General features: G+C 41.2%; 1 protein-coding gene across 1 annotated transcript in view; it reads right to left on the bottom strand.

The window, feature by feature from the left end:
- Positions 1-434: 434 nt before the first annotated feature.
- Positions 435-13908, bottom strand: part of stx8 (syntaxin 8) — a 101532-nt gene continuing 88058 nt past the window's right edge. Inside the window, exon 8 of the mRNA XM_084317840.1 lies at positions 435-2024. Coding sequence (XP_084173966.1) covers positions 1960-2024 — 65 coding nt within the window. The 3' untranslated portion in view covers positions 435-1959. The remainder of the gene's footprint in view (positions 2025-13908) is intronic.

Below are 13908 nucleotides of genomic sequence, written 5' to 3'. Positions count from 1 at the left end.
TTTTAGTATGTGTGTAAACACATTTTTGTGTTTGTGTGGGTGGGTTATTATTATTATTATACTAATGCCTACAATACGATGTTATAAGATAAGATATTCCTTTATTTATCCCCTTGGGGAAATTCAGGCATCATAGCAGCATGGGGGAGGGGGGAGGGGAGGTACAGGCAGTAGAAGACATACAGGTACAGGTCACAGAATTATAGTACAGTGGAGAAGTAAAAATAGAATAAAAAGTAAAATAGACTCTGGACATGCACATATGGGCAACAAGGTGCGAGATGAGGGTATGTATGCCCTCTCAGTTATATTTGCCCTACAATAAATATAGTTACAATATATAATCTAAAGAAAATGAAATTCTAAATGCTAAATATATGCAATATATAATCTAATAATCAAATAGTCTAAATATAATCTAAAAATGCTAAATGATCAAATATATGCTCTGACAGTAGCAGCTGAATATCATGTCACAAAATATTATAATCCACCAAAGTGACTCCCGAGAACAGAAACAGACAGCAGTCCAGGGCCTAATAACTATAAATGTAATTTATTAGAAATCACAACATAACCCATTAAGCATTGATTTACAAGGAGGGAAAACAGCAGTGTTAGCAACATGGCTACGTTTGTTTTGGCCGAGCGTTATTCTATAAACATTATAAAATCCCAGGACAAATGATAACATTACAGCAGCTACAGTGAGAGTATGAGCGTATAAACACGTACATGTGAGTATTGCTAAGCCAGTGGAATTACTGCACTGAGCCCCGACTCTCAAGCCTGGACCACAGACAGAATTATGAAAGGGAAAACTGGGAGGTCCTACCATTGGGTCAAAAACAATATTTTAAGATGGATTCAAATACTTAGTCTAGTTGAGATGTGCGTTGTTTAGCTTGGCATACAGTAGAACAACACAAGAGTTATAGCCTTACAAATACAGTTATTATTATTACATATCACCAGATAAGTCCAATCATCCACCACTCGTGTTTAGTCAAACAATGTAAAATCTTCCACACAGGGAAACACTTATGTACGGAAGCGTATTGCTGCCACACCAGAAACAGAAAGAAATATCAGTACCACGTTATAACATGAAACGTTTGTTATAACAAGATGTTTTTCACATTATAACAATATATTTTCACGTTATGACGACATACAAACTTATCACGTGAAACGTTTTATGTTTAACGTGATAACTTATAGTTTTAACAAAAAACGATTCACGTTATAACGTGATAACTTATTGTTTTAACATAAAACGCTTCACGTTATTTATTATAACGTGATAACTTATTGTTTTAACATAAAACGCTTCACGGTATTTATTATAACGTGATCACTTATTGTTTTAACATAAAGCGTTTCACGTGATAAGTTTGTATGTCGTAATAACGTGAAAATATATTGTTATAAGGTGAAAAACATCTTGTTATAACAATAAACGCTTCACGTTATAACGTGATACTGATCATTTGTTTCTGTTTCTGGTGTGGCAGCAATACGCTTCCGTACTTATTATATGTGGCCAAACAGCTGTTAAAAACACAGCCGCACTGCCGCTGGACACTCAGACACAAGCTGCATGCTGTGGCCTCGCTCAGCCACACTTTCCTTTGTCTTGATGGAAAAGCAAGATAGTATGAAAATATAAAATATAAGGGAAAGAGAAATAAAATTGAAAATGTAAAAGCGTGGAGGGGAGAGAGAGGGGGAGGGGGAGTGAGAGAGAGAGAGAGGGGGGGGAGAGAGAGAGAGTGTGTGTATGTATGTATGGACATTGATATGTCTGTTTCTGTGCTGTAGACTTAAGTCCTGGTTTCTCCCCGGTAGTAGTTTCAGTTGGTCATACAGAGGAGCAGAGTTCCTGTGGTCGACTTCACCCCCCCCCCCCCCCCCCCCCCCATCCTCTTCATCAATTCACCCCACCGTCCTCTTCATCAGCTAAACAGGCCACACGCCAACCACTACGATGGCTATTAGCAGCAGCACAATCACCACTAGCATCCCTGAGGAAGGGAGGAGAGAGACGGACAGACAAACAAAACAAAACCCATCATTATTATCATCAAGCAATGATAATCAATCTTTACTTCATCTTGAAAAGAACACTGAGCTCTCGTTTACAATGATGTCCAGAATTTTTTTACAGGCATCAAAACAGATAAAAACACTAAATATAGATAAGGGGAAAATATCTCCAGATAAATTAGACATAAATAAAATATGTCTAATAAATAGGACAAAAACACAGATGAACACCCCTCACCCCAAGAAACAAACAAAGAAAAAAGAAGATACAAATAAAGATTTGTAATCTGTAATCTATGGACAGTTTGTTTGTTTTTAAAACTGTCCATACAGTGGGGTATTGATTTTTTTTTAGCAAGAGTTGAAGATCATTCCACGAAGCTGGGGCCATTTAAAATAAAATACTTTCCAAGCTCAGTCTGCACATGGACCTTAACCCTTTCACTACCACACTACAGAAGGTTAACCTTTCACTACCACACTACAGACAGTACCTTCTGTAGTGTGGTAGTGAAAGGGTTAACCATTTTGGTAGTATGGTGGTGAAAGGGTTAAGCATCAGCCAGTCCTTTGAGCAGGTCAGACAGGGTCCATAGTTCTAATCTAGCAACATTGTGATATAAGGTGGTCATTTCCCGGCAATGGCGTTAAAGATAAACAGATGTTTATTTTCCCTCTCTGGCAAATGAGACCAACACAGGGTTCCCACAGACATTGCTAAATGAAATTCAAGTACTTTTCCAAGCACTATTTTTTATTTTAAAAGGGCATTTAAAAAAAATCTGATCCAATATTTATGGCTTAAACCCGATTTCTGACAATTAGTTACACTATATAACATTTTTATATTTCTTGATTCAGAACTATTTTATCATGGATGAACAAAACGTTCAATGTGAATGGGTGATTTGAATTTTAATGACTTTTTAAGCACCTTGTTAACTCATTGATCGCCACGCTGGGAACGGGATATGACTATGTGCTGCCACACATTAAACCTATGGTGTAACTGAGGGGTACAATTCCCTGACTGTATTGATAAGTATGGTATCATTAAACCACTACCGCTTTATGTACTTTAATTACTGGCCATACAGTACATGATATCTAAATATAATGAACACTTCCCACAATGAACCGGTTCTACACAAAGTTGTCTTTAAGTATTTATTGCAGCAAAAGGTACATAATACTTCTCGATTATACTTTGAATGCACTTGTAAGGCAAAGGAATGTGCGTAGGCAAATCAACAATGAATGTCCATTCTCTGGTTACGCAGGAGGTAATTATACAACCTGAATCTTAGGGAATTATATCTATGGTACACTAGTAATATAGCGGGAGATACTGGAAGGGTCCCCCTGGTTGTAAGCCAGCAGGGGTAGAAGATCTGTCGGTAGTAGAGAGTCTGGTCAACGATGACTAAGGAGACTCCAAGTACAGGAGACGGTGCAATAGCCTCTTGATCCACAGACGAATACAGCTGTTCTCCGTAGACTGTAGCTCCACAGTGAAGAAAGCTAGCCGGCCTCAGGCTCTCTGAGGCGCCGACTCAACTTGGCTCCTCGCGGGGTAAATCCAACACGTGCAGGCGTCAGCGATTCTCCGCTCCATAAATCACAGGACCAAAGCAAATATATTCCAGCCGCAAAGGGCTATGTAGTCGTCGGGTAGATTAATCCAGTGTACATGTCCACACGGTTCTCGTCTAGGTCTCCTCGGGTGAAAGCGCCATGAAAGCAGCCCAGCCTGGATAAGAACTCTAGCTAATACGAGGAAGCGTTGGGGATGCTGGTCACTGTAGAACTTTAGCCGCACGATACACTATACACAAATAGACTATCACTGACTTAATAGAAATATGTCGCACTCGACGGTATAGCGCCAAACTCTGACAATTCAGTTATTAATTCGCACGCGGTCTCAATGCTCTATTCTGGGGCCAAACAGGCCATACTTCACCGCACGTTGTATCGTGGGTGAGGCTTCAACTTATTGGGTAACTCTTAGACTAAGTGCTTCTGTATTCACCTGCGCCGTATTTATATGCACGGTGAACAAACTAGTGCCAATCTCATCTCTGTCGCGTATCCCTGGGCAAGGCCGGGCATGCACAGACATGTCTCGACGGTGACTTTGAACCTGACTCCGGAGGCGCGTCCCTGGCGCCGGTGGACCGCTGTCCAATAGGAGAATGAAATATTATGGTCTGGGCTAAAGGGATATTCCGTGTATATGTACAAGGAATATACAAGGGATATCAAACGATATACAAATACTATGCAATATATATCAATAAATAAATATATATATTCGGTTTAATCTGATCCTTTGTAACATATGGAGTTGCTCACCTTGTTTGCAGGGCTATAACTATATATATTATAGCTATGGATGCAATACTATGGCCCATTTGGCATCGGGTATCTATCGTTCAAGATGTGAAAAAGAAATAATTTGTCCATCCATACATTCCCGTTTTATACCGTGGTGAATATAAGTATGGTTTTAGAGCGGTTTAGGGTAATTCCTGGGAGGCTAGTAATAGGCGCGACGCATATTATACTTAATCCATTGGCACCTATACATGCTACAATAAAAAATTCAAATGCATATGATCGGTATATTATGTATGTTCCATCATGAATGCATGAAAGGGGGGGGGGGGGGCATTTCTGATTAATTGATTGTCAATAACGGGGCGATGGCTATGAAAACAAAGCAGAATCAAGGTGAAATTGACGTTAAATTGCTCTTACCTGTGGCCGGTGAGATTCCAAAAAGAATATTCCAATTATTTGATTGCCATCTGTTAGATTGTATGTCCATTTGGGCCACGACATAACCCACCACAGCATAATGAATCGGGGGTCCCGAAAACTATTCAATGCGATCGGGTAAAGCCCTTGGTCCAGCTTACTAGAAAAGTCCACCCGGATGAATTTCATCGACACACAGTCATACACAGAGTCTCAAAGGGAGTGCAACATCGGCCGCATACCACCAGGTGGCGGTATTGGACTTTTGCGATCTCAGACTCATTCCCTATGGTTACACAGGCTCCATGGATGGATAACGATTAGAAATAGCGAATAAAAGAAATAACGATCAAATAACGTATATACAGTATACGTGGTTGGCGTTCAACGATTGGCGGACAAACACGTATTAAATTGTTGTCGACAGGGAATGAGTTAAACAAATTGGCTGTTTTCAAGGAATTCCAGGCCTTGACTTTTTTTGGTAAAAAATCAAGCACATTAACTCATTGACCGCCACGCTGTTTTCCCATCTCTACTCAATGGCGCCAGCGTTATTGACAATTTTCGCTGTGTTTGCGGACCCATCATGTGTTCTGTATTATAGCCATGGAGACAATAGTATGGCTCATTTGACAGGCATTGTTTATAGTCCAACACTGACTAACCAGTTAATTTCTACATACTTTAGTTTGTGCACTATTCCATGCTAAACATCGCCCCTTTCCAAAATAATCCAGTCTTATTTTCTAGATCGCGAGATATGACGTGTTATGTGCATATGCCCAAATCGTTCGGGTTGCTCGCCTGAAACTCCAAATATTTCCAAATCAAAATTCTTCACAAAATCATCAAGGGGGGGGGGGGGGGGGGGGGTCGTTTTACCTTGAAACTGCAATCGTTACCAAAAGCATGTTTTAGGGTCGGTAAAATACGACACTGATCGATACAAAAGCATGTTTTAGTTAAAAAAATACCAGCAGGTTACCTAAAATAGACCTTACCTTAGTCAGAAGGTACTCCAAAATTTATAAATCCCAGTCGACCCATCGCGATCGCAATTACTTGTGTATATTGGGCATGGCTATCATACGGGAAACAATAGGTTTGAGGCATCAAATCTCCGACCGATTGCTATGTCCTGATTCACTTTGAGAGGGAAGCAGCCGGAGGTACCTCAGTACTGAAAGACAACGGATATCCCCAGTTCAAAAGGTAGGCGACATTGCCACCTGGCGGGATTCGATCGCCATTGCAATTTTAACGTAGGCAGCGGTGCCAGGGAGACACAGGCAGCTCAGAGTGACTGTTTAGAATGGGGATCAAAGGATCTAAAAACGAGAAAACTCGTTTTTGGCACTGAACGGTTGGCGACAAAACACGAGAATACTCGTTTTTTGGCGGCCAATGAGTTAAACACTTCAAGGACCTTGTGTGAACCCTGCCAACCCACTTTATCAAACAGGATGCAGTGGTGAGTGTCTAGAGGTTTCAGAGTGGAGGGAGCAGCACATCAGTCACATCTCCATAACCCAGATCGAAAAACTGCTTCAACGACCCTCTCTCTGCTGATCACTGGGAAGCTGTTTCTGTTCCTGTACAAGAAGCTGTTTCTGTTCCTGTACAAGAAGCTGTTTCTGTTCCTGTACAAGAAGCTGTTTCTGTTCCTGTACAAGAAGCTGTTTCTGTTCCTGTACAAGAAGCTGGTTCTGTTCCTGTACAAGAAGCTGGTTCTGTTCCTGTACAAGAAGCTGGTTCTGTTCCTGTACAAGAAGCTGGTTCTGTTCCTGTACAAGAAGCTGGTTCTGTTCCTGTACAAGAAGCTGGTTCTGTTCCTGTACAAGAAGCTGGTTCTGTTCCTGTACAAGAAGCTGGTTCTGTTCCTGTACAAGAAGCTGGTTCTGTTCCTGTACAAGAAGCTGTTTCTGTTCCTGTACAAGAAGCTGGTTCTGTTCCTGTACAAGAAGCTGGTTCTGTTCCTGTACAAGAAGCCAATTATTTTGCCGCAATTTACTAGCAAGATTGTCTATAATGGTACTTCAATTTTAATTTCTTCAATCAAGCCAGACGCCAAGATATTCTGTAACTCTTTCGATGTTTCGATATTGTATGATAGGGTGCGCTATGTTTAATTATGATGTCAGTTTCCAGACGCCGGGGGGGTTTGTGCTGTATCACAAAAATGAGCCCACACAAATAACATTTGTGCAAATAAAACATGTTTTACATTTTAAACTTTAAATCATGAGGAGGGGGGTCTCAGTGAAATTAGCTACTTAACGTTCATATCAAGATGTTTCGACAGACATCTGTAAAGCTGAGTTCAGGACATCTGTATATCTGCATTCAGGAGAGAGAGAGGACGGAATGCAGCGCGTCTGAAGAGGTAAAGGAACCTTCCAGCTCACAAGTCGTTTCCAGAGCCCTTGATCTCAGGCTGAGAGCGCTTTATGCCCTCACCTCACATTTCCATTGTTCCCCCTGATGACTTAATGCGAGTTACATGCGTTTGACAGCCACGAAGGCTTTTTATATTGACACAGATCACACACTGCGATAGGCATGTGTTTCTGATTCTGGCCCCCCGAGAAGCGTAATCATTGTTTTTCACTGATGTTATGGAGGCAGAGAAAATGTACAAAGGCGAGCTCACACTTCATCAAATGCGTTGTACCCCTGGGAGTTGACAAGAGCCATATCATAGATTTGATTATACTCCCCCGCCCCCCTTCTAAAAACTGGGTGTAATCGACCACAGATGGAATGTTCATACCGAGTAGAAAGACGTAACATATGCCTACAGGGAATTTTTCACAAATCTTGCAGGTCTTAACTAGACATTACTATTTCAACATCATGTGAAGAATAATTACACTGAAATATTGTTCGTGTTGAGGGTCCAAATACATTTTTTGATGTGTCAAATCTCACAATTAAGTCATGCTTAGGTTTTCCCGCCCAGCTGTTTTACATACTATGATTCTGCTTGGTGATGTGAGAGGGAGGTGGTCGCAGGGTTTCCGTTAGACAGTACTTACCGCCCAATGGCAGTCTAGAATTTCAATTGACCAGCAAATGTAAATCTTGACGGCCATTGTGGCCAGTAAAAAATAATAAGAGATTATTACATCGTCTGGCGAGTGAATATGCGTTAGTGTTTGGCAGCTGTGGCTTTACTGAATACAGAGACTACTGCCCTGCGTCCAGAGAGGGCGAGGGCATCTTCTGGCAGTGACATCACCTTCTGGCGACACACATTCGTCAAGTTCATCAACAGTCACATAAAGCCCAAAATGACATAAAGATCTATACCCTAACATGATGATCTATAACCTACATGATGATCTATACCCTAACATGATGATCTATAACCTACATTATGATCTATAACCTACATGATGATCTATACCCTAACATGATGATCTATAACCTACATTATGATCTATAACCTACATGATGATCTATAACCTACATGATGATCTATAACCTACATGATGATCTATAACCTAACATGATGATCTATAACCTACATGATGATCTATAACCTACATGATGATCTATAACCTACATGATGATCTATAACCTACATGATGATCTATAACCTACATGATGATCTATAACCTAACATGATGATCTATAACCTACATGATGATCTATAACCTACATGATGATCTATAACCTAACATGATGATCTATAACCTACATGATGATCTATAACCTACATGATGATCTATAACCTACATGATGATCTATAACCTACATGATGATCTATAACCTACATGATGATCTATAACCTAACATGATGATCTATAACCTACATGATGATCTATAACCTACATGATGATCTATAACCTACAGTAACATGATGATCTATAACCCAAATCACGCCAAATACATCACATTATGGAAAACCTTCTCCAAGGGCCAATCACCCATTACCCCGCCCCCCCCCCCCCCCCCCTCTCTATTCTCTTTCTGGATTGGCACTAGAGCAAAGATTTTAAGACAACTGCATCCCTGAACAGTCCCTTCACCGACTCAAGTTGTCCATTGTTTTGTAGCACACAGCTTGTACTGCATTTTCCCCTGGTCTTTCACTTTTGGTTTACATTTCTCTCATACTTTGGCTTTCCTCGTCCTGCATTGCCCTTGGAGGCATACATGGCCCCCTACCCCATATAGGGGAGAGAGAAACAGGGAGAGATATGAGCCCCGCTGAACTAATCGCTTGGTGGAGGTGGGGGTGCTTATGAAATGTAAGGCTGATGCAAGTATTCCCGGGAGGAGATATACCATTATGGACGATACCAACCACCCTCTCCACCACACCCTGGTGGGGCAGAGCAGCAGCCACCCTCTCCACCACACCCTGGTGGGGCAGAGCAGCAGCCACCCTCTCCACCACACCCTGGTGGGGCAGAGCAGCAGTCGCAGCGGACGGCTCATCTCCCTGCACTCGCGGACTGAGCGGCATAGGAGGTCCTTTGTCCCCACTGCCATCAGACTGTACAACAGCGCAATATAGTGCGGGGGACCTTGACCTCTGACCTGTTCCCCACACACCCGTTTTTATACACCGGCTTTTATACATCTGTTTTTACACACCTGTTTTTACACACTTGTTTTATACACCTGCTTTTATCTCATCACGCTCTTATTGATAGATATGATTTCATTGAATTTTATCATGTGCTTATTTATCATGTTTGTCATGTTTAATTCATGATGCAGACATAACGTGAAACAACTGAATGAGAACCGTCAATGTCTGTATACGGTGTGAGCTGTGAGATACCCTGAATTAATAAAGTAACTATCTATCCATCTACAGGGTATTCCTGGTATGAGATATACAGGGTAATATTCCTGGGAGGAGATATACAGGGTATTCCTGGTAGGAGATATACAGGGTAATATTCCTGGGAGGAGATATACAGGGTAATATTCCTGATATACAGGGTAATATTCCTGGGAGGAGATATACAGGGTAATATTCCTGGGAGGAGATATACAGGGTAATATTCCTGGGAGGAGATATACAGGGTAATATTCCTGGTAGGAGATATACAGGGTATTCCTGGTATGAGATATACAGGGTAATATTCCTGGGAGGAGATATACAGGGTATTCCTGGTAGGAGATATACAGGGTAATATTCCTGGTAGGATATATACAGGTATTCCTGGTAGGAGATATACAGGGTAATATTCCTGGTAGGCGATATACAGGGTATTCCTGGTATGAGATATACAGGGTAATATTCCTGGTAGGAGATATACAGGGTATTCCTGGGAGGAGATATACAGGGTATTCCTGGTAGGAGATATACAGGGTATTCCTGGTAGGAGATATACAGGGTATTCCTGGTAGGAGATATACAGGGTATTCCTGGTAGGAGATATACAGGGTATTCCTGTTGAGGGTCCTGAGGTGTGAGGCAGCTCATCAGCTTATAATATTGCAGAACTCTCTGTGTCTCCTTCTATTAATTTCTTTGTCTCTCTTCTGTCTCTGGTTCTAAACTCAAAATTGCTTCATCAGACAGGGTTACATGTCGTCACGGTCATTGCAACAGGGTTCCCACAGACATTGCAAAATGAAATTCAAGGACTATCAAGTACTTTTCCAAGCATTATTTTTTCATTTTAAAAGCACTTTTAAATGCAGTAAAAAATGTCCGACAATTAGTTACACTTTAGATAAAAGATTTTATATTTCTTGATTCAGAACTATTTTATCATGAATGAACACAACTTTCAATGCAAATAATTGATTTGAATTCCAATGACTTTTTAAGCACCTTGTTAAAAAAATTTGCTGTTTTCAAGGAATTCCAGGCCTTGATTTTTTTGGGTAAAAAAAATCAAGCACTTTAAGCACTTCAAGGATCTTGTGCGAACCTTGTTGCAAACGCTTGTGCGCGACAATAACGACACAGCTCCCTCATGCGGGCAACAGAAAGGCCAGGGGACAAGGAGTGTGTCATGCATGTCATTCATAAAGTTATGAGCGTACAGCTTGAAGGCTTGTTTAGTTGTTTTTTAAAAAAGGCACATTTTGCAACAACTCCTCAGTCCTCTGCACCAGTTGGGCGATATCTTTGGCTCACAGGCAGAACCTCTCCTCCGCGTGATGATTTACACATGTGAGCCCACTATACATGTCACAGAGTGAACACGCCGCCAAGCAGCGCTCTCTCGATGGCTTTCTTCAAATGCATCACGCTAAAGCAAATACACGCACACACAAACCCCCCCCAATTAACTCGGCTTGGGTGTGAAGAATGTTGGAAGTAACTCGGGGCGGACAATCTGCTTTAGATTCAGCCTGGTCCCATATCTGTCAGCAGCTCAATCCGACACTGGCATGGCAACAATACGAAGAAGAATTAGCTATGTAGCGCACACACACGCACATGCACACACGCACACACACACACACGATCTGGGACAAAGCTACACAACCTCTTCTGTCACATAACAACCAGCCATAGAAGCGCATCAGACACCCACCCTGACCCCAGCCCTCCCCTTCTCCGTGGACTGTCACCATCCGGCTAAGTAACTAAATAAGCTACTCCTGACCCTCAGAAGGCCTCCGAACACTAATGACATTAATGGCGTTTGCTTGCCAAATAGATTAGGGCTCTGCTGTGTCACTAATGCAGAGAGAGGGGTTTGTTGGTGTCAGCTGTCAGACTTGACCACCCAGGAGCTTTGGAGGGCCGAGTCGGGGTTCACCCCCCATCTTAGCATTTTTCTGACACATCGATAAGACAAATCGCAGTGGTCGAGGAGAAGGAATAATTGGTGAGAGATGCAGGTGGGCGGAGGTTGTATTCGGGGGCCAAATCCCAGACACCCCACTTCACGCTCCCCTCCGTGGCCCCCCGCTTATGGTTCATGGCCCTTTCTGGACCACAAAAGGTACGAATGACCCCTGAGAGAGGCGACCGAGTTTTATGTGTGAACAGAGTTAGTGTGGCGGTCATCATTTTGCTAATTGTAATCCTAGGCTTTTTTCGCCCCCTTATATTGAAGAGATAAATCAATAGGAACAACTTTGAGATATGGAAGTATAGCCATTAGCCTGGTTAGGCGATTCCCCGCCAGTTACCAGCCGAAGGCCTCAGAATTGTGGCCAGTTGGTCATTTTACCGCCTCTACCAGACCACTTTGGGCAGGTAACCAACGATAGTTTGCGGTCTCTTTTTAAAACGGTAAAATGGCTGGTGAATTTGCTTTGGAAGCACAACACATTGAATATTGAAAGATTATTTGCCACATTAGCCAGTTATAAGCATCACAATAGTTGTAGTTCCTAACCACACAGGGAATCAAACTTAAAGCTTTCTAAAGTGTTGAAGTTTTCCCAGACAATTGTGTTGAAAATCTGTTCATTATTCAAAACTTTGTTCAACATGGCAACAAGAGATTCAGACACATGGAGGTTGTTAAGAGGACCTTCCTGACACCACGACAGAGGCAGCGTGAGGGTGTGAAAGTAACTTGGTGGATCTCAATCACCATGCGCATTATAATGCTAATGTTCTGCAGTATATACATATATATATGTGTATATACTGCAGAACATTTGCATTATAATGCGCATGGTGATTGAGATCCACCAAGTTACTATATATATAGTATATATACATTTACATTTACATTTAGTCATTTAGCTGACGCTTTTATCCAAAGCGACTTACAAGTTCTGTACGACAAGACAGCAAGAAGGGTACAACTCTATCAGCTGAGTAACAATGTTCATCAAAGTGTTGCGTGTTACAGTGTAGGTTAGTTTATTAGGACAAGTGCATGACAGTAAGGTTAGTCAGGGTTAGATATATATATATATTTTTTTTTTTTATATATAACCGATCTTGTAGTAAGCATCAATAAAGGAATATCTTATCTTAGTAAACAAAGGCTGTTAACATTTTATTTCCATTTTCTTTAATAAATGTCAATACATCTCTTGTGAGGGTTTTGGACATACTGTAGGCCTAAGGTTAAACATTTAAAAATGTATTGTTATTCTCTTTGGTAGAATGAATACCATTTCTTGTGTATTAATTAATTTAGGCAGTTTAGTATTCATAATAATAATACTATATTTGATTTGTAGGGCGCTTTATAGTTGCCCTATTGAATTGGTTTGTGTACTCTCAAATAACCTGACAAATTATATACAGTATATATATATAAAATAATCAAAATAAATAAATACAATAATATTTTATTTATAAAAAAAGATTTATGTGCCTAGGCATGGTGTATTGGTTCAGACCCTCACCCATGGAACCACCATAATGGAACATTATTTTAGGTTATAAAATAAATTAAGATGTAATTAAATTAAATACAATATTTGGATTGCTTAAGGTGAGTGAGTTAAAATAGCCTCAAAAGTAGAAATATCCCTGGCAAGATATTCAATCAAAACATGGTCTGTCTGTCACACTGCCATTTCTCACAGGGTCTTGTCCAACAGCATCCCCCTTCAGTTCAACAAAAGGTGTGAGCAGGACAACGGCTGACCGCTACACGCAGTCCTTTACTAGGGATCACAAAGACTTGACCATCTTTAAAAAGCAAATTCGATGTTTTCTTCACAGCATTTGTATTAAACATTTGTATTAAATGACTACATGTTTACCTTCCAAAACCTTCAAATACTGGCCCTAATTCCTCCTCCCCATAGAGCTGCCCTCTAGTCCAAACATCTCAAGTCTTCTGAGACGTGAGCCACCTGCAGGAGTCAGAGTTACAGGAGTGGAGCTCCACGAGGGCAGCCCCGGACCCCCACGTTCCCCCGACGAGGTGCCTAAGCCCTGGGAAACTCACACCACTCTCCTGCACAAACCTTTGCTGCTCCAGGATAATCTAATCCAATTTAGATCTCAAAGCCTACGCTTCTCAATTCCCACTTATAGACGCTAATGAAAGTGGCAATGCCTGGTGTGAATAGGACCTAATAGTTAATCAATTAGACAGCTTGCACTTTCTAGGTCTTGGTCAAGCAGGGTTCCCACTCTTTTTGAGACATTTCCAGGACATTTCCAGGAGTTGTTCTTGACAAACAGTCATATAATTTACCGGT

This window comes from Notolepis coatsorum (genome assembly GCF_963971535.1).
Source record: "Notolepis coatsorum genome assembly, chromosome: 7".
NCBI lineage: Eukaryota > Metazoa > Chordata > Actinopteri > Aulopiformes > Paralepididae > Notolepis > Notolepis coatsorum.
Note: the sequence above shows the minus strand (reverse complement) of the source record. Positions and strands in the feature narration are given on the sequence as shown.